The sequence below is a fragment of the Heterocephalus glaber genome, unplaced genomic scaffold, assembly GCF_053883595.1.
Source record: "Heterocephalus glaber isolate CG9 unplaced genomic scaffold, H.glaber_assembly_v1.0 deba00001523, whole genome shotgun sequence".
Lineage (NCBI taxonomy): Eukaryota > Metazoa > Chordata > Mammalia > Rodentia > Bathyergidae > Heterocephalus > Heterocephalus glaber.
Genome location: NW_028258327.1, coordinates 20,010,926 through 20,033,394, shown reverse-complemented (window position 1 = coordinate 20,033,394; position 22,469 = coordinate 20,010,926). Strand labels below are relative to the sequence as shown.

General features: G+C 36.0%; 1 protein-coding gene across 13 annotated transcripts in view; it reads left to right on the top strand.

Moving 5' to 3' along the window:
• The window catches only part of Orc3 (origin recognition complex subunit 3), a 79,719-nt gene that overhangs the window by 11,091 nt on the left and 46,159 nt on the right, over positions 1 to 22,469 (top strand). For 6 of the 13 annotated variants that reach the window (XM_004860230.3, XM_087188021.1, XM_004860229.3 and 3 more), the window contains 7 exons: positions 5,393 to 5,490; positions 11,015 to 11,159; positions 14,131 to 14,235; positions 15,504 to 15,655; positions 16,782 to 16,915; positions 19,879 to 20,038; positions 21,674 to 21,787. In XM_004860230.3, the coding sequence (XP_004860287.1) occupies positions 5,393 to 5,490; positions 11,015 to 11,159; positions 14,131 to 14,235; positions 15,504 to 15,655; positions 16,782 to 16,915; positions 19,879 to 20,038; positions 21,674 to 21,787 (908 nt within the window). Of the gene's footprint in view, positions 1 to 5,345; positions 5,491 to 11,014; positions 11,160 to 14,130; positions 14,236 to 15,503; positions 15,656 to 16,781; positions 16,916 to 19,878; positions 20,039 to 21,673; positions 21,788 to 22,469 lie in introns of all 13 variants that reach the window. The other 7 variants (XM_087188025.1, XM_021240773.2, XM_087188026.1 and 4 more) reach the window with 3 other exon arrangements.

The following is a 22,469-nucleotide window of genomic DNA, read 5'->3' as shown; positions in this document are numbered from 1 at the left end:
GTAGAGTTTTTACCTAGCCCTTTTCCTGGAATGTATCCATTTTTAAACATCTGTATAGTGACAATTTCATTAGGGCTAGAAATAATCATCCCCATTTGTGATAATAGGTCTCTCCCCCATAGATTAATGGGTAACCCTGAGATGATATAAGGTTGAATGGTGCCCTGATTACCATCTTGGTCTCTCCAGGTCAGATCTTTGGCACTTTGTTTAGGATTTTGACTCTGACCTATACCCCTGAGATGGGTGAGGGTGTCTTTTAATGGCCACACCTGAGGCCATTCTTTTCCCTTGATGATAGTTACATCAGCACCAGTGTCTACCAATCCAGAAAATTGTCTCTCATCTAACCACAAGGTCATGAGAGGCTTCTGGGCTGAAAGCATCTCCGACCAGTAGACATCCGATGAGCCAGCCGAATCCCTGGCTGCCTCAGGCGTTGTTAAGAGCCGTATTAGAGGTAGAGAGAAGGGGACGGAGTAACAATTGAGCAAATCTTTGGCCTGATTGAATGGTGTTAATGACTTTGGGGGAAGAAACCATAACTCTAATCTCTCCGGAATAATCACTATCAATCACCCCCGGGTAGATCAGCAGCCCATCCATAGTGTTGTTGTTCTTGTCTCTTACAAGCCCAAAGGTCTCTTTAGGTAGGGGTCCAAAGGCCCCTGTCGGGGGGGCCTGTACCCCCATTTTTGGAGTCAATACTGTGTGGGCAGTGGAACTGAGGTCCAGTCTGGCACTTCCCGTTGTTGTTTTGAAGAGGTCTGAAATGGATTGTTGTTTGCTGGAGCAAAATTGAGTGTCCCGTAAATTTGTTTGGGTGTGGGGGCCCGGGGCTGGCCCCCTTTCCCATTTTCCTGGTCCAGGTTATGGACAAGTGGGAGGGGCCGGCCTTGAGTGTCCGTCATGGACTTGTATTCATTTGTTCAATGTCTCCCTTTATTGCATCGAGGGCAAGGCCCCGGAGGTGTGGCCCTAGGGGCCGACACCCTAGGGGCCTGACATTTTTTGGCAAAAACGACCCGTTGTCTCGCACGGGAAACATTTGTTACCCGGGCGGCGTGACAAAAACTGTTTGACCGTAAACCTGCATGGCGGCAGCCATGGCAAGTCTCTGTTGGTAGGCGGCCCCAATTTCTGAGTAAAGGCGAATGTAACCTGAGAGATCAGTTTTCTTTTTATAAGGGCGGATGGTGGCCTGGCAAGCAGCATTAGCATTTTCAAAAGCAAGCTGTTTAACAAAATCTGTCCCGGTTTCTGTGCTCCCAAAAATCCAACCCACTGTTGTGAGCAGGCGGTGAACAAAATCCACGAAGAGCTCATCAGGCCCCTGTGGGATATAGGTGAGAGAAGTTAATTTTTTGTCACCGATTTTAAAATGGCCATTGTGTAAGGTGCAATGGCCCCGTATTGAGCTGCGGCCGTTTTAAGTTCTTTAATAACCTTAAAATCGAAACCACTGTGGTGTCTCCACGCCTGTCCCTGTGTGTCAGTAGTTTCAGTTATGGGAAAGGCTTCCGCATTTTCAAGTTTTAGGGATACTCCCGACCCAGACGGCACCCTAGGGGCCGCCCCTCTAATGGGGGGTCGTGGCTTAAATTTGTCCTCTCTACGGGCATTTTCATGGGCTTTGCCTGTTCTTAAGCCTTTGAGCTGGGCAATAAGTTCTTGATGTTCCTTTTCTAATCTTATTTGTTCTTTTAGAAATTTTATCTTGTCCCGGAGTTCCTTTTGGGGATCAACAACAGGGCATGTCAAAGCGGGCGCAATGGGAGTGTTGGGTTCTGGAAGATAAGGAGGCGGACATTGAACTACGGGTGGCCAATCAGGATTGCGATATCTGGTTGTCTCCTCCTCAAGATTGGTCCAGTCAGCCTCCCCTGGACCGTTCTGTGGGAAGGGGGGGTTTCTGAAGTGTCGGAGGGAAGGCTACAAGGCTGGTTCCTCCTTAACAGGCAGGGCGGGGTCAGAGGCAGGGGCTGAAAGAGCGGAGGCGGAAGCTGAGGAGCACCGAAGCTTTTCTTTAAAAGGCTTGGAAGAGGCAGAGCCCGCCTGTAAACCCTCATCAATAACATTTTGTTTTTTCTTGTCTGAGTCATCGTCGCTATCAAAAGACATCAAGTCTTCTCCTTCATCCTTTGAAGGAGTCCCGTGGTGCCATCTTGGTGTCCCGCAGGGTATTTACAAACTCCTCACTCCGAGGGAGAGTGATCGACCCTTCCTCCGATCGGAGAGCTATCTCCCCGACCTGGATGGCTTGAGCCACCACCAGATCTTTGGTTTTCTGAGAGATAATGTCATTAATAAGATTCCAATAAGAAAATGCAGTGATCGGGACCTTTCCTGGTCCGCAAGTAGCATAATAATCCTTAAGGGCCTCCCCTACTCTTTTCCATCTCCTCTCGTCAATGGTACCCTCGGCGGGAAACCAAGGGCGGAGATCTCTAATATAATCAAAAAATTTTAACAACTGTTTGACTGTAACCTTTACCCCTCGTGCCTGTAAAGTTTCTTTAAGACCTTGTACAAATAACTCATGCTGGCTAATGCCCTGTCCCATAATCGCTGCTCAACTCACCGAGGTGCAGGAAAGACGGCAGGTTTACGTCAGGCGCAATCCTCTTTTTTCTATTTTATTTTATTGGGCCCCCGAGCAGCGTTCTTTACTAGATCCCCTGTTTTCGAGCCCCACGTTGGGTGCCACATGTCCCGGCCCGCGGGTAAGTCAACTGTCCCCTGACTTGAAGATGCTTGGGGATGTCGCTAAGACTGATAACTCCATCTCAGTATTTTGTGAATGACTGCACAACCAATAAAACAACTGGGCACGAGCTAGGCAGAGGGACTGGCACAAGTACTGGCATGGTAGGAGAGGTCATGCTGAAATGAAGTCATGAGAGCAGCAAGAAGAGTTTACTTTCATTAGCTCCTCTGAGTGCTTACATATTTATTTTTTACCAATCTGACTGATAAAGGACTGAGAGAAAATACAGTAATAAGTTACAGTAATAAGTTACTGCTATTCTCAATTTCTAAGCATTTCAGTATGTATTTTGATACAGCATTATTCAGCATGTAAAAAATTCATCTTGATTGACATTTGACATTTTAGATATGATTCTACCCATTATCAATATAAAGTGACTTTTTGTTCTGTTGAAGCCTACCTTATTACTCTGTTTTGTCTCTTAGTAATATTTTATCTCTTTGCTTTTTTGTTTGCATTTTAATACTATACCTTTGCTATTTTACCATTTGGTATATTCTAAGATGTTTGATACAATTAAAAATCAATACTTGCAGCCAGGCATGGTGGCGCATACCTGTAATCTCAGCATTCAGGAAGATGAGGCAGGAGGACTGCCACGAGTTCGAGGCCAGCCTGGGCTACATAATGAGTTTGAGGCCAGCCTGAATTACAAAGCGAGACTTTGTCTCAACACCGCCCCCCTCAAATCAATACTTGTTAAAAATTGAATTGACTGTGATTAAAAGTTCCTTAACACAAGAGAATTTTCTATTCCATACTATAAACACTAAAACTTGATGATAGAATTCTAATAAAAGAAATGTAATACCTTGAAAGCCCTAGCTTTTGCATGTCTAGTGTTATACAATAAAAAATACGAAAGTAGAAAGCTATAAGAAATGTATAATATTTGATTGAAGGAAGAGACCTATAATATTCTTGGATGTGAATTTTTTAAGCATCTTACAGGTATTATTTTTCTCCCAGTTTATAAGCTAGATTTTATTTAATCAGAATATCAGTGTAAGTATTTGGAAAAAGTGACAAAATTACCATAAAATTAACTTGATAGGTGAGCCTGCGTTTTTATAAAAATGAAAAATATTGGTGGTGGGAGAAGAAGACTTGGATGGTGTCTGTATTAAAATGCACTAATGTATGCAGTATGATGAAAACATGGTGAATGTTTAAATTTAAAAATGTTTATTACAGTAAAACACATTACCGTTGATCTCCCTCAGAATACTGCCCTTCATTTTGAACACACTTACCCCATCATTCTTATCAATTTAAGAAGCAGTTCTGGAACTCCTCTTTCATGAGTGCCTTTAGTTACGTTATTTTAACTGCCTTAGTATCCTGCGTTAATTAAAAATATTTACCTTTCATGATCATTTTGACTTTGGGGAAGAATCAGAAGTAACATGGTGAGTAACATGGACGAGGAGACTCATTAATGTTTTCATTTGGCATAAATGGTTGATTGACAGGGGTGATCAAAAAATACTTGGAATGTTTAAGTTTAAAAATACACTGAAGTAAAAGATGTTGCCATTAATTCCTCTCAAAATATTCCAAGTGTTTTCCCCTATCTTCAAACACATTACCTATCACTCTTGACAATGCATTTTTTCCTGCAATAAACTTGAAAATTTGGTCAACCCTTGTACAAAAGCTACAATAATTTAAGCAGGTAAAGATAGAAATGGGCTTAGAATTGAATTTAGGAGTTCAAAAATAGTTCCAAGTTGACTGGATGTGGTTGTGCACACTTGTAATCCTAGCGCTCAGAGGTAATGTGATCACTGTGAGTTTGAGGATCACTGTGAGCCTGGGGTACATAATGAGTTCAAGGCCAGCGTGAACTACAGAGTGAGACCATGTCTCTAAAAAAACCAAAAACCAAGTAGTTCCAAGTATATTTAAGTATTTAGACTGAAAAGGTATCTCTAATCAGTGGGGGAGAGTGTACATTAATGAGTGTTTTTTCAAACGGGAGGTCATAACTACATGTGAGTTATCAAATCAATCTACAACAAAACATTTGCTATTACTTAAGAAGGATAGGATTGTTCTGTGTAACTTTTTTGTTATGGGTGTGTGTGTTATATCATGATGTAAAATCTGTTCTTTAATGTGAATCATGGTTTCAAAAATTTGCAAACCATAGTAATAAAAGGTATGTTATCAAAGGATATTTGGAGAAAACATTCAAAATAGTGTAGAAAATATTACAGGCTAAATAAAAGATAACTATGACAATGGAATAAAAATATAAGAATAGTAGTATGAAGGATCATTTAAGAACACTTGAAAGCAAATATATAAAGCAATATATGAGGCCATAGGATAAGGCAAATAATGAAAACTATGTACATATTTCAACCCAAAAACCATTAAATACAAACTGCTAGAAATTGAAAAGTAAAGGATAGAAATACAATCTAAAAATTAAGACATTTTAAATCTTAAGATCTATTTCATATGGTAAAAACTAACATATATTTGAAATTAAACACAAAGAATGTGAAATACTGTTTTTTGATGAACAGGAAAAAATTTAACCCCCATTACTTATTTTTTGGCTTTGCAGTTTCCAACTTCTACTACATTAAAAAACTGACATCTTTCTGTTTTTAGAGGACTATTTTAATAAAGGGAAAAATGAGTCTGAAGACAGTAAGCTTCGATTTGAAACTTATCACTTGATATGGCAACAGATGAAATCAGAAACTGAGGTGAATATTCTTTTGTTAACCTTGCTCTCATTCTGTAAATCTCATATCTGTTACTTTCCATCACTTTACAAGAGTAAACTTTATTAAAATATGGGAACTATTGGTCAAGCACAATTTGTAATATCCTGAAAGAACAAAACAAAAACTCTCAAGTTCCAAATATTAAGTGTGGCTTGAGGTACTAGGATGTGCTAGCTACTAAGGCAAGAAGTATTTGTTTCAGTGGCAGCACTTTTAAATTACCCATTCAGTTAACAAGTTACACAACTATGAAATAAAGCTATTTCTAAACTCCTTCATTTCCTCATCCTCATGTCTGGTTACATTTTTTATGTTCCAGTTCTGAAAAATTTCTTCAGTGTAGCAGGTTGGTAGGTCTAGGGCCAACATCTTAAGCTGATGTTTTGTTTGACCAACAGATTGTTAATAGTTTTGTTTATTAGTGCTTTAGGGAGAATGTATTTTCACATTTATTTTTGCTTCCTACTAGTTTCACAGCTTTACACCTCGCAGCTTTGTTCATTCATGTATTCTATGGGATCCTTGAAAATCATTTGACTTTGTAGTTTCCAGTTTATGCCTTCTTCATTCCTTAACCTAAATCATCATACTATTCGCCTGATGTCATGCCTTTCAGATCTGCCATTAGTTCTTTTGGCAAGATTAGCCCTTTTAGGAAAGTACCCCCTTCAGGCAAATACAGCCCTATGGCAGGTTACAGAAGTTTTGGGGTTTTTTTTTTTTTTTGCTAGTACATGTCTGCAGTACATAATGATTACATTCATTGTGGAGAATTGGTACATGTACATAGCACATCTCAATTCTTTTTTTTCCCCCTTATGCTTCATCCCCCCGCCTTTTTTTTGCCAACATCAGATTCATTTATTTATCTTATATGACCTTATAAAGTTAATTATCATACATACAGATTAACAGCCCCAAAAACATAAAAGTAAGACAGTTATACTAAATCAAGTACACTATTAGATATATTGTCCATGCTAGGTTGCAATGACTTTATTTTTTTTGTGGAAACAGGGTCTTGTTCAGTCTGGCCTTGAATTCACAGCATTTCTGCCTCAGCCTCCTCCTGAGTGCTGAGATTACAGGCATGCGCCACCACACCCGGCTTTACAATAATTTCCTCTCTTTGTTCCTGTTTTCTGTCTTTTTTTTTAAACTTAATTTATATATTCAGTTTTTTATATGAGAAACCATGCGATATTTAAGCTTGTGTGTCTGATTTACTTCACTTAACATAGTCTCAAGATGTGTCCATTTTCCTACAAATACCTCAAGTTTATCTTTTTTTTATGGCAGAGTATAGTCCATTTTGTATATACACCACATTGTTTTTATCCATTCATCTCTTGATGGGCATATAGGCTGCTTCCAAGATTTAGCTATTATCAACTGTGTGACTGTAAATATGGGTATGCACATATCACTGTAATGTGATGTCTTCAACTTTTGAATAATGCCTAGGAGAATAGCTGAGTCAAAGGGAATTTCTATTTTTAATTTGTTGAGGAATCTTCATACTGATTTCCACAATGGTTGTATCAGTTTACAGTCCTACCAACAATGGAGATAGCCAGTTTTTCCAGAACCATTTGTTAAAGGGGCTATCTTTCCTTCAGAGAAAGTATTTGTTCCCTTCATCAAAGATAAGGTAACTGAGTGTGCCTGGAGTTGTTTCTATTCTGTTCCATTGATCAACAATTCTGGAGGTTTTTGTTGTTTGTTTTTTGATTTTGGGCAGGGAGTACTGCGTATCGAACTCAGGACCTTGCGCTTGCCAGGCAGGCACAGCACCACTGAGTTAAATCCTTGGCCCTAGTCTGGGTTTTGTTTTTGTTTTTGTTTTTGCCAATATCATCCTGTTATTAATCACTAACTTTGTAGTACAGTATAACTTGAAGTACAGGATTGTGATACCCTCTGCCTTGCCCTTGTTGCCCAGAATTGCTTTCCCTAGTCTACATCTCTTCTGGTTCCATATGAATTTTAGGATTGCCTTCACTAGTTCTGTGAGGAATGCTGTGTTTTGATTGGGAATTCCTTAATTTATATAACAGTTTTGGAAGTACTGTATAGCCATTTTTACTATATTGGTTCTGCCTGTGCAGGAATAGGGGATAACTTTCCGTTTCCTAATATCCTCTTCAATCACTTTTTTCACAGTACTATAGTTTTCATTGTAGAGGTCTTTGGCTTCCTTGGTTAGGTTAATTCCTAAGTATTTCATTTTTCCTGCTGGTATTGTGAAAGGGATTGTTTCCCTAATTTCTCTCTCCATGAGTTTGTTATTGGTATACAGGAACACTATTGATTTTTGAGTGTTGACTTTGTGTCCTGCTATCCTGCTAAATTTGATGATTAATTCTAGGAGTCTTTTGGTGGAGTTTTTGGGGTCTTCTATGAAAAAGAACATGTTATCTGCAATTGATAATTTAACCTCTTCCTTTCTTGTTCATACTCCTTTTATTTCTTTCTCTTGTCTAATTGTTCTGTCTAATGTTTTGAGAGATGTATTGAGGATAACAGACATCCTTGTCTTGTTCCTGATTTTAGAGGCAAAGCTTTCAGCTTCTTTCCATTTGTATGATGTTGGCCATTGGTTTACCATAAATAGCTTTTCTCAAATTGAGGTAAAGATCTTCTATACCTATTTTCTTTAGCATTTTTTTTTTATCATGAATGGATGTTGGACTTTGTGAAATGTTTTTGTGCTTTTATTGAAATAATCACCTGGTTTTTGTCCTTGGTTCTGTTTATGTGGTGTGTTACATTTATTGATGTGTGTGTGTTGAACCATCCCTTCATCCCTAGAATAAATCCTACTTGGTGGTGATGTATGATCTTTTTGATGACTTGCTGCATTCTGTTCACTAGTATCTCATTGATGCTTTTTGCATCTATGTTCGTTAAAGAGGTTGACCTGTAGTTCTCTTTTTCAGTTGGATCGTTCTCTGGTTTTGGAATCAGGCTAATGCTCGCTTCCAGGAATGACTTTGGGAGTACTGCTTCTCTTTTGATTTCACTAAAGAGTTTGAGCATTAGTGTTAGTTCTCTAAAGTTCTTTGAAAATTCAGCAGTGAATAGGACCTGTGTATTTCTTAGTTGGTAGGTTTTTAAAATTTCTTCAATTTCACTAATACTGAATTATTCAGGGTTTTTATATTTTTTTGGTTCAGCTATGGTAGTTCACAAGTATCTAGGAATTTATCCAGTTCTTCGGATATTCCATTTTAGTACAGGTTCTCAAGTGGTTACCAATAATCTTTTGGTTTTCAGCAGAATACATTGTGATTTCACCTTTCTCATTTCTGATTGCATAGATTTGTGTCTTTTCTTTATTTTGGTAAGATTGGCTCAGGGTTTGTCTAGTTTGTTTAATTTTTCAAAGAACCAACTCTTCTGTTTATTGAGTTGTTTTTGTTTTTAGTTTCAGTTTCATTGTTTTCTGCTGTCATTGTTTTCTGCTCTCATCTTTATAATTTCCTTCCTTGTAGTAGCTTTGGGTTTGGATAGTTTTTGTTTTTCTGCAACATTGAGGTGCATCGTTAGGTTATTTATTTGAGCTTGCTGTTTTTCTTATGTAGAGTATCACAGCTATAAAATTCCCTCTTAGGATGACCTTTATTGTGTCCCATAGGTTTTTATACATTCCTTTGCCAGTAAAGCCTTGCTGATCATCGAATCTGGCCTTCACAGTGCTGCCAGATTAATCCTTCTTAACCCCGATTCAATCATATTTCCTTTACATCCTTTCAGTGGCTCTCCCCACTGAAAAAAATCCAAACTCTAGCACCATATATATTGTTTTCTTGACCTAAATTTTTGCATATTTGTCTAGCCTCATTCCTACCATTCCTCAGGGTTTTTTTAACCTTACCTGTATCTGTGGTTCTCCACATGTGTAGTGCTTTTATTATTCCTTGCCTCCCCAACTCCTCATTTCTTCTAACTTACCTTTGCTTCCTTTCACCTTCTCTATCACTTGCTGATGCCTTGGTTCAAATACATTATCTGCTTAGCTTAAATGGTCCAACTCTTGGCTCTTTTACTACCTTGTATTTAATTATAATTCTTCCTGTCTGATTACTTTTCTAGGGTAGAGGCTGGCATTCATACGGGGATTAGTAACTGTTAAATGAATAAATGAGAGGAATTTTTTATTAGTATATATTAGTAATACAAAATAATGGGTTTCATTTTGGTATACTGGTACATGCACATTACATACTTGGATTATTTTCACCCCAGATGTGCCTTCCCCGTTTCTTCACCTTTATCCCTGGTGCTCTTCCTCACCTCATCAGAGTCTTATCTAATGAGAGTAATTTTTAATGAGGAAATACAAAGCACTAATTGTTAGAGATTTAAGGAAAAAAAACTTGTTTTGTATTTTATCCATCTTTTTATCATTTTACATGTAATCTTTGAATTGAATCCATGACAAATTTTTTTCCAAAACCAATGAGGAAAATCCAAAAGGTCACCCCAAAATATACTTCTTTAGCATATTTCCAGATGGCTATTCTAAGATGTTATACACACAGGAATGTTTCTGAAAAAGTGTTTGCAAAAAGAAATTTACATCTACCAGTATTAGTAAACAGTGGGTGAAGGTGGAAGCTTCTCTATCTCATATCCCATATTTACCTAGGAAAGAACTTTTCATAAGAAAAAGAATAAGGGTAGTGCCAAAGGAGATTGCCATAGATGCTTTCTTTTTCTTTATTTCTTTTTCTTCCCCTCCTGTCATGCTGGACCAGGGCCTTGCACAGGCCAGGCAAGCATTCTCCTACTGAGCAACATCCCTAGCCCTTTTTATTTTACTTTTAGACAGGGTCTTGCTAAGCTCCCCATACTGGCTTAGAATTTTTCTTTTTCTTTTTTCTTTTCTTTTTCTTTTTTTTTCTTCTAGTACCACGGATTGAACTCAGGACCTTGCACTTGCCAGGCAGGTGCGGTGCCAGTGAGCTACATCACCAGTCCCTGGCTTAGCATTTGTGATCCTCCTCTCCATCTTCCTTTGTTTAGTACATGTTCCACCCATCCTTCTGTAATGTGTGTTGTGGCCACTTCCCCACCCTATCATCCCTCCCCCATTACCTCTAAGCTCCTATTTCTTGTAACCCAAAATGCAATTTAGGCTTCAACCATCTTGTCCTTTCTTTGAGCCTCATATATTGTGTGTGGCTCATTTGACAAATATGCACATGATACGTTTTTTTCTTTTTCTTTTTGGTACCAGCGATTGAACTTGGGTCCTTGCGCTTGCGCAGCAGGTGGCGAAACCACTGAGCTAAATCCCCGGCCCCAAGTTTTTTTCTTTAAATCTCTCCTCTTAATGCATATGTATGTTTTTCCCCCCTTATCATCTTCCCAGTTTATTTCATAGATTAAAGTCACTGGGTGTTCAGAGGAAAAAGAAAATTTGAAACTTCCTTGTACCAGGAAAGACACATCAGAATGCTACTGATGATAGTAATTCATAAAGCATTGTGCTTTACAGCAACTACAGGAGGAATTAAATAAAAACCTGTTTAACAATCTGATTGAATTTCTGCAAAAGTCTCATTCTGGATTCCAGAAGAATTCAAGAGACTGGACCTGTCAAATAAAACTGAAAGAAATTCCAACAGCTGCTCTTGTTCTTGGTATGTATGTATCTGTTTATTCATGCATGCATTTTTAATTGGTTTTTATTGTTGAGAATAGTAAGTAATAACTTGTTCAGATAACCCTCTTTTTTGTATCTTTTATTTATAGAATTAAACTATAGTTATAATACTTTAAAGCCAATGAAGGTTCATTATACTGATCATACAAATATAAACTTTTTTCGTATTTTTTATTAATTTTATTAATACAATTTAAATATACATAACAATCAAATTGATCAGAGTTTGTACCTATACATGATATAGCTTGATTCCTCTTTTTCTCCCATCCCCCTTCCCTCCCTTCAACCTCCCCATTTACAAAAGTTTTGTTTCCTTTTTTTCCTTCTATTATTGATTTTTTCCCCTTTCCCCCCCCCTCCCCCTTTCACAGTTTCCAGTTAAGTGTTCTGTTCAGTTTTTTTTGTCAGAAAAAGAGTTGTAGTTGTTTTATTCTTTCTTCCTTGTATATGTTATGACAGTATATGAGATTTGGATTGGGCAATAAAGAAAGCACTATATTTAAGATTTGGTTTTTGTTCCTTTTCAAAAATCATATCTTTAGTGGAATTAATCTATGACATTAATTTTTAAATTTTATTTCCCTGTGCTTAGTTTTTCAATTCAGATTATTAGTATTGCCTAGGAAAGATTTTGGATGAATTATATACAAAAAGGGCCTCTGGAATATTAGCGAATTTCTTTTTTTTCCCCCTTTGACCGTTTTTGGAGGTGGGGGGTTGGTGGGGATGAACTCAAGGCCTCAAGCATGCTGGACATGTTTTCTGTCACTGAACTACTTACCCTTATCCCTGCAAATTTCTTTCATTCCTTTTGAAAAACAGGATAGAATTTATTTGGATTCCAAACACACTTTTCATTTCACTTCCAATTTGTTATTTACTTAGAGTTCCTTTTACTAGTAGACTCAGATAAATTCTCTTGTTTAATACCATTTCTAATTCTGTTCATTACCTCTTATTCCTTATATTCAGCACAGTACTTCTCAAACTTTAATTTGCATACAAATAACCAGAGAGTCTTATTAAAAATGCAGATTTTTGTTAATAAGTGTGGGGTGAGGCCTGATTCTTGCAGTCCTGATAACCTTCCAGCTGATGCCCAGAAACATCCTGAGTAACAAGACTCAGTGGAGTGAATATAATGTTTTGGACCAGTTTTGCAAGGCAGCCTGCCGTATAATTTTAAAACCTGTTTCCATTTATGGATAGCCCCCTTGTACTGTTGGGTACTTTGTTTCTCTGCTGCCAGGTTACATTAATTGGAGGTAGGTTGAGGAGGCACAATCAGTAAGATAGGTGGTTTTGAGGGCTTAAGGACCTGCTCTCCTGTTGTCAAAAAGGAAAACAAACTTAATGGAAATCACATTTTTCAAAATTATGGTCTGAGAATTTTTTTTTCCAGCAAAGAATGTTGTTGATTATCTTCTTTGCAATAGACAGGTCTATTGTTTAAGGAACATAATGTTGCCAGGAAGTGGTGGCACACATGTAATATCAGCACTTGAGAGGCTAAGGCAGGAGAAAAAAACCCCATAATACTAAATAGCTTTTATGAAATCAGTTTATAAAACATAAGATAAGCCAGTGTTTTACTGAACTCCCAGTTTTTTTCAAAGATGAATTATTACAATCATGGATTATGAAGTATGATCCCATGAAAGTATTTTGTACAGGGTATAAACACAGTTGCACATCTTCTATCTTCAAAAGGCCCATGAACATTTCACATATAGTCTGCTGGTAATAGAAATTTAAAAATACACACAAAAAAATGATCTGCTAATAATTTTTAGTTTTTCACTTTCCTGGGAAAAGGGATAATTTCTTGCTAGCATGAGTAAGTGTGAAATTTTTCTTTTTTTCAAAGTAATGGAAGTTTTACAACACAAGGTTCCAAGCAGTTTGAGGACATGTACATACTGCTGATGTTTGCTACATACCAAAAGACTTTCTGGAAATCACAGATTGTTCTTCTAGGGAAGGTATCAGCAACATTATTCCCAAAGTATTGGGGAAATTCCTACCCAACTCAGATTAACTGTGCAGAGTAGTTCTAAAACTGATTTGTAGAAATGAAAATGAGTTTGATAAATAGCAAAACTTTGTAGTTTCAATTTTGTTTTTCTTGCAGAAATCAGCTTAGTAAAAAAAAGAAGTCAACTTAGTATATACACTTTACCTACTTCATACTATGATTGTTAATAGTATTATGGTTGGATTCTCCTCAGTTATTAAATCAGCTTAAGAATAAGGCTAGATTCCATAGTAAACCCTTATATTTAATTGACTAAAGAACTCTTTATGAATTTGAGAAAGTAATAAAATTACTCCTAAGACATTTTCAAAGATCAGCTACACATCCTTAGTAAATTATTTTAAAGAAAGAATTATACCAAATACCTTTCTGGACACATCAGTTGTGCTAGCTTTCTGATTCTGTGACAAAATGCTCACAATACTCAATTTATAAAGAAGAAACATTTTCATTCATGATTTCAGAAGTTTCAATCCTTGGTCAGTTGACTTGTTGCTTTTGGGCCCATTCTGAGGAAATATATCATGGCCAAGTTTATGGTGGAGCAAAGCTACTTGCCTTGTGGTAGCTGGGGAGCAAAGAAAGACATGAAGGACCCAGGGTCCCAACATCCCCTTTAAGATATCCTCCCAATGGCCTGACTTCCACTAGGTCCCACCTTCTGAAGGTTCTCCTACCTTCCAGTAAGTGCCACAAGCGAGGGACCGAGCCTTCAACACATAGGTCTTTGCAGGGCATTCAGAATCGAAACCGTGCCATCAATATAGCATGTACTTAGGTAATCTATTATTAATGGATATTTCTTCATTTATGCAGTGTATTTTCTTGATTTCTATTATAAATCATGTTTTTAAAATTTTTTTACTTAGTAATTTACTTGATATGCTAATTATCTTTTGTTGTCCCATAGGTGTGAATGTCACAGATCATGATTTAATATTCAGAAGTCTAACAGAGGCCCTTCAGAATAATATCACACCATATGTAGTCTCTTTACAAGCTAAAGATTGTCCAGGTAAAATATAAATGCTGTAATTACATTGGTAAAATGTTACATAATAATTCTGATCCTCCCTGTTTGTGTGTGTGTGTCTCTTTCTCTCTCTATCTCTTGGCTTCTTAGTCTCTTTTTATTTGTGGGAAAAACACAGTGGTATATATTTGGCAGGGTGAGGTTTAGTGGCCCCCAGAATAATCGTGACTATTGGTAAATTTTGCTTCTTTTATTCTGGTTACATTCCTGCCATATGCTGTATTAGCTTCATTGCCAGGAGTAGTCCATGCATTTTGCAAGATGTGTTCCTTAACCCAGTGAAATTTTAATACATATAAAGATTTGAAACAGGAAGCTGTGCCGGGGATTTAGCTCAGTGGTTCTGGCACCTGCCTTGCAAGCGCAACATCCTGAGTTTGATCCCCGGCACCAAAAAAAAATAATAAAAAAAAACATTGTGAAACAGGAAGCTGAGATTTGGGGAATGGTGAACTCTTATTTAACCCAACAGAGATTCAACTCTATAGGTTCATATTTATAGCTGTAAGTCATCTTATTTTCTTACTTTCAAAATCTGCGGTGGTAAAAATAATCAGTTGAGAGAGCCAATGTTGAGGATCTGAAGCCATCAAGTCATAAAAAATGTGTAACTAATATTAGTAAAATTTGTTTGGATTTGGACTGATACTAAACTTTTATGTGTTTATATTACTTTCCTATTCATAAACTGGAATTAAGTAAAAGCCCAAAAGACATCTTTAAAAATGATAATGAAGGAAGATTTGTAATCAGTAAGATAATTCACGTAAATAACACTTCTGATGCTTTTTTTAGGGACTTTAAAATCCTTTTGTTGTCTAGTATAATTTAAGTGTATATTATTTCGAAAAAATTGCTGGGCATGGTGGCATATGCCTATAATCCAGCACATGGGAGGCTGAAGCAGGTGGATCACTGTGAGTTCAAGGCCAGCCTGAACTACATAGCAAGACCCTTGCAAAAAAAAAAAAATTACAGTTTCCATGTTTATGTTTTCTTAAATAACACTTTCATTATAGATAATACACATACTTGGTCTAGTTAATATGAGCTAATGAAATTTGAATATTAAGGATATGTTATTAATGAGCCTTAATACTTAGTAGGGTAAATGTTACTTTAATTATATTGATGATAAATGATAGAAAAACATATTCTACCCAACTAATGTAATTTAAACTGATCAATAAGTTTCAAGGACTTCAATTTTGTTTTCAGAGGAGATAAGACTTTCTTTTTATATTCTGCAGATATGAAACATTTTTTACAAAAGTTGGTCTCACAGTTAATGGACTGCTCTGTAGATATAAAATTCAAAGAAGGGGAAAGTGTTCAGGTCACCCAGAAAAAGACACATTGTTCAATGGATTCACTTTCCAGTTGGTATATGTCTGTCACACAGGTAAACTGAAAATTTTCTTCCAGAAAATTGGCATATGACTGATGGGACTAGAAATTATATTAAATAGTCTACTTTTTTTGTTCTAATAAGCGTATGTTGATGCCTCACTAGATATCAATTTAGTGTTCTTTTATTAGTATGTACTCTTAATTCCGATGACATTGTATTTGTGAGAGAATGTCATCTAGTGATAAAAAGAAAGTATTAAGAGTTTGTTCTGTTTCAAATTTTATCTCTAGCAATATATTATCTCTTAAGTTCTTCAGTATTTGCTTTTGTGCAATAGAACCATGCTACCAAGTCCCACTGTCAACTTAGTCCTGTGGGGAATAGTCATGTGTTATTTTTTTAAAATGTAATTTGTTCCATTGTTGGAGTTCTTGTGGTGTCAGCTCTTTAAGTAGAATATATTTGATAAATAGATGCCTAAATCTAAATTTTACTCTGACAATTTCATGAAAATGGATAATTCATAAGTAACTGCAATGAAAAACTGCAGCCTTAGTTTATAATGCTGTGTAAATAGACAGTATGGGTAAAAAATACTGTGGTAACATTTTCCAATCAATATTTTTGCTGAAGTAACAAGTGAAGTTTTGTTTTCTTTTATATAGAGACTAAACTAGGTCTAATGCTTACCAAAATAACTTCATTTTATCAACAATTCAGATTTTCTAGAAATCAAACACTACTTCTAGTTATCTAGATTGAACCAGGTGATATTTAGGGCCCCTTTCAAGCTTCAGTGTCACAGTAGCAGAGCAGCAAGTAGCATGTTTGTTGGGCTTTTTAATTAAAAATACTAATTTTCAACCAACAGGAAAACCAGTTTTATAGAAAATTTTCTCCTCTTCCTGTTTTTCTTATCATTTTCTCAGCAGAAATTATAAATATTTCATGAGTTATAGATTTTACTGAACCTTTTTCTTATTATTATTCCTACGTCAGACACAGAAAGATTCCATTAGTAACTGTTGGAATGAGTTTCTCTTGATTATGTGGTAAAATAAAAGAAACACTGTCACTGTGGAATAAAAAGGGAAATAAATAACATGATATACCATTATAGCCTTGTTTGGGTGGTATGGCTTACTTTTAACTCCTTCTTTCCACAATGACTTAAAAGAAGACAGATCCAAAAATGCCAAGCAAAAAGAGGACTACTTCTAGCCAATGGCAGTCTCCTCCTGTTGTGCTTATCTTAAAGGATATGGAAAGCTTCACCACAAAAGTACTTCAGGACTTCATAATTATCAGCAGGTAGATGGTGTGTCACTTGACTTTTATGCAAAATTCTCTTTTTCTGTTGAGAAAATACTAGTTTTCACTTAAAAAGCATAATTATTTTAAGGTCAATTGAATGGAATTCAAACTGCTTTAAGTTTTTTATAATTGAATGTTCAAAGACCTCCTATCAGATTTTTTATTGGCTTTTTGACCAAGAGTGAGAAAGACACTTAGCCTGTTCCTCACTTCCCACCTAGTACTGCAGTGAGTAGTAGGGCCCTCGCACAGAGCTACCTTCCCAGCTCTTTTTTTTCTATTCTGAGACAGGATCTCTCTCACTAAGTCACTAAGTTTCATGGACTGGACTGGACTTGAACTGGGAGTCCTTTTGCCTGAGCTTCCCAGAATACTGGCCTGTTTTTAACTAACATAATAATGCGGTATAAAATGTAGTTTATCTCATCAAGGTTGTCTGTCTCTTACTGTCCATTAATGAATAAACTATTAGAGGTTGAGATACTTTTATTGGGCCTTATTTTCTGATACTATAGAAGAGGTCAAAGTTGTATATAGCTTTTTTTTTTTTTTTTTTGGTGCTGGGAATCGAACTTGGGACCTTGTGCTTTCGAGGTAGGCGGCAGAACCACTGAGCTAAATCCCCGGCCCAGCATATAGCTTTATTAACCAACAATATTTTCTAAATAACTTCATGTTCATACAATATTTTTAGTGAGAAACTACTTTCACAATATTGGATCTTCCAGACAATCCTGTAGGAGTAAGAATTAAAGTAACCCTATTTTAAAATCACATCCCATGCATTTCCTGTGGTGTGTATCTTTTGGAATATAATGAATGTACTTTGGCATCTCCTATATGTTAACTTGCCTTCTTAGTTATGGCTACAGTTACTTAATGCTGTGTTGAATTACAATTTACTAACATACTAAAAATTATTATTTTGATAGTGTAGGTTGTTTTCCCCTATCAACTCACAGATCTAGATCCTAAGACTGTTTTTTAAGTGTTTTTTTGGGGGGGGGCAGGAGTTTGTGCTGGAAATTGAACCCAAGGCCTCATGAATGATAGGCAAGCCCTCCAACTGAGCCACATCCCCAGGCCCTGCCTGTCCTAGGGTTTGTCTTAATGCTAACACTGAACTGCTTACTGTGATGGGAAAGTGCACAGTACAGTGTAAGTGACAAAAAAAAAAACCCTCTTTTTAGGAGGTAAGATTTGGTACTACTTTAACCATCAAAAATAAGAAAGAATTTAAAACAATAAGAGAACCCAGGTGCTTTACACCTATGAAGGTAGAACTGCAAACAACTGGAATACGAAAGAGCAGTCACTAACAGCAGAGAGCAGGAAAAAAAATCAACCATGATACTGACGAGTCTCACTTGCAGTAGCTCTCAAAAATAGCACTGTTTTATTCTGTAGAAATCCTTTGTATATAATATTCTTAAGATAAGAATGGAAGAAGGGATATAACATTTTTTAATAATGTACATTAAAAAGATACCTTATAGCTGGGCATAGTGGCACATGCTCTAATCTCAGCAATCTGAGAGGCCAAAGTAGGAGGGTCACAAGTTCAAGACCAGCCTGGATAATTTAGCAACTTTGAGAGACCCTGTCTGTCTCCTCTCTCTCTCTCTCTCTCTCACACACACACACACACACACACACACACCAGTGTTTTACATATGTGTAAGCAAAGTTTTCTAACTCTTGGCTATTATATCTGGGTAGCATAGTGTCTATCACAAATTACTATAAATAGAATACATTTCTTTGAAAATTAATGATCTTCATGTCATTGAACTGAAAGCATAGACTGGATGACCAATTATAGTGTCTATCACAAATTACTATAAATAGAATACATTTCTTTGAAAATTAATGATCTTCATATCATTGAACTCTGAAAGCGTAGACTGGATGACCAATTATGAGGAATGCTACAGGTCAAACTTTGGATGAGAAGTTAATTGAATGTTATCTAACACATCTTTAGAACAGTTAAGATTGGATATCCTTAAGTAAGGCACTTGATCTTTCAGAAACTCTGTATTCCTGTTTATATATTGAAAGGATACAGCTAGACATGGTGATATACCCTGTAATCTGCCACTGAGGGAGGCTGAAGCAGAAGGATCGTAAATTTGACCCTATCTTGCACAACTTAGTGACTTAGGAAAACACAGTCTCAAAAACTAAAAAAGGCTGGAGATTGTTAGACACAAAATTTCTGCCCAGCAACTAGGCAAGAAGAACAAAGGAACAAACCTTGGAAGTATCTCAGCAAGGCTTTACTTCTGTAGAAGGGTGCATGGCCGAGCTAAAACAAAGCTAGCCAGCACACAAGTAGTCTGCTGGGTTTTGATTTCCTGACCCACTGTTGTCACTATGCTGTGCCCCCTTGGTTTGAGGCATGGCCTTACAGTCTTAACCCAGTTGGCTACTTCTTAAGGTGTCCTAGCTGCTAGGCAGAATGGATCCTGTGACTCAGGAATTGCTATATTATACACAAATTTATGGCAGATGGACTGGCACGTGGCCCTTTGTCATAAGTTGTCTTTCTAAGGAATGGTGAAACAAACACATGTACATTTTACAAAAAATAGGATTTTAAAGAAAAATAGAGATTCATATAAAATGGATTTACCCTAAATATCCCCTTTGACAGAAAAGACTACTTTTCTCACAAGATGTGTGTAGCTCAGTGTAAAAGCCCTGGGTTTGAACCCTACTGCTGTTAAAAAAATTTTTTTAAGGATATATTAATAAATTGATTTCAGAACTAGAATGAGAAATAACCAGGTTTGAATTACTTTAACCAGACAATGAATGACCTAGAAAATACTGTATTTTGGAATGATGCTCATTAGCAGCCTTATAAAAGACATTAAAATAAAGCTGGTCACATCTTGAAATATATTGAAATATGTTTGCTAACGAATTTTCACCTTTTGTGTCTTTTTGAAAACTAGTCAACATCTACATGAATTTCCACTAATACTGGTTTTTGGAATTGCCACATCTCCTGTTATCATCCATCGATTGCTTCCACATGCAGTCTCTTCTCTATTGTGTATAGAACTATTCCAGTCTTTGTCTTGCAAAGAGCACCTGACTACAGTCCTTGACAAGGTAAAAAGAAAAAGTGTTACCAGTGACCTAGGATGAAAATAAAACCACCAGAAATAGACTGTACATACAAATGTTAATGGTAAACCTCTGTTTCTCAGAGTATTACAATAACTGTATTCCTTTACATATTTTAATATTTTTATGTAATGACTATAGTCTTCAAGTGATTTTTTTATAGAATTGTCTCTTCAGATAAAATACAAGCTTCATAAAAAGAATGGTTATATCTGTGTATTTATATCTTTTATTAGTGAAAAATTAAAGGCTTTTAAAATAAACTTTTACAGAATTTAGATGTCTTAGTAACGATATCAATGTGTTTTGATCTTACATTTATATAAAATGATTTGAAGTTTGTAGTGAACTCTTAAAACTGTCTTGCTGCTCTTGACAACAAATAAATACTAAAAATTTCTCAGATTTTAGTTACTATAATGTTTCTATCTAAAAAAGAAATACAATTTTTTTTTGTGGAGATGGTTTTGGGAATTGAACCTAAGGGATGCTGTACCACTAAGCTACATCCCCAGTCCACCTGTCCTTCTGTCCATCCATCCTTCCTTCCTTTATTTAATTTTGAGAACAGGATCTCACTAAATTGCCCAGGTTGACCTCAAAGTTGTAATCCTCTCACCTCACCTCCCTTGGGATTACAGGCATGAGCACTTTGCCGGGCAAAATGTGTTGAACTTGAACAAATTTTTCCTATACTCTTAAACTGTGTATGTTGGTTGTATAAAGTAAACTATGACAACTTCTTCACTCACTTACTAACCACTTTTACTGTATCCTTTTTTTCCATAAAAGTGATATTCACCTGATCTGTTGTCCCTTTAGGGAAAACTTTTTCACCTATAATATTTAACATTTCATGGTCATAGTCAAATTCAGTTGCCTTCTGTCACTATGCTTTTTTCTTTTTAGGAAGCCTGGTATGAGCCAGATGTGGTAGCACATACCTGTAATACCAACTGCTAGAGAGGCAGAGGCAGAAGACTCACAAGTTCAAGAACAAGTTGGACAACTTAATGAGATCCTATCTCAAGATAGAATCTTTTTTAAAAAATGTTGGGGATATAGCTCAGTGTTCTTTGGGATTCATTTCCCTCTCAGGGGAGTTGTATGACTTTTTTAAAGTGTAGAACATCACTGTAAACCATTGAAAATTAACCAACTAATTGGAATTTAGTTATTCTAAATTTTTAAAATAAAAATTACTAATTTTGTGTTTCTCTTTCAACTAAGCACATAATCTGTTATTCTTTATTAATCTGAATTAGTAGGGATGAAAAAGAAATCTTGTAATAAGAATTATCAAAGGCTTCAGATTCTTTTAGCGGCTTCTGGTATGAGAAAAAGAATTTTATATAATTAATAGGCAGTGTTTTTAAAAATTAGAAATTAGACGGATGGTGGACATCATTGGTTCTGAGGATATATATATATATATATATATAGTATGAATTGCTTCTTTTTGTTGTTGCTACTCTAGTATAAATTCAGTTAAAATTTTGGTTGATATTTGATCTATGAAAAACTAGGTAATTCATATTTACCATATTATTTATACTTCATATTTATGAAAAGCCAAGAGTAATAAAGAATGTCTACCATGCCACCCTTAATCTCTTTCAGCTACTTCTTACAACTCAGTTTCCCTTTAAAATAAGTGAGAAAGTGTTACAGGTTCTGACCAACATCTTTTTATATCATGATTTCTCAATTCAAAACTTTGTAAAAGGACTCCAGGTAAGAAGAAATTAAGATGCTTAAAAATTCACACTGATTCTAACCAATTTGAATGATTTTTCAGACTGTTTACTGTGATAATTAAGTCATTTCAAATTCTAGAATAAGTACAATGAATTCTAATTATTTTATTCAAGGTTCTACCATTACTTTGCAGCAAATTGTAGAGAAGACTAATTAGAATAACAGTATTGGAAAGGAGCTCTCTTGCAATGATTCTTAAACATTTTTGGGGTGGGCTGGAAGAACTTTTTTTTTTAAGAACTTGAGAGCTTGTAGTCTTTCTACCTAGGAAATGCCATGTGTAAGAAATTTCTGTAATGGGCTAGGAATAAACATTTTTAATTTTACATGCTATATGTGGCTGCTGCTACTGCTGTTTCTCCTTTACTGTCCCTTTAAGAATGTAAAATAAAAAGCATTCTTAGTTCCTGGAACATATAAAAACAGGTTGTAGGCTAGAATTTGATGACCCCTGAATATATGTGTGTTTATGTCTATGTTGTGTGTTTGCATTTGTTCTGATATGAAGAATCATTTTCCTTAGAGTTTCATGAATTATCAGAAGCTAATTCTTGAATTTAACTTAAAACACTCCATTCTCTAGATGTTGAAAGGTTAATATTATTTCCTTTTTTGTCAGTTACTTAAATTATCTTAGCAAAGTTAGTCATTGTGAACA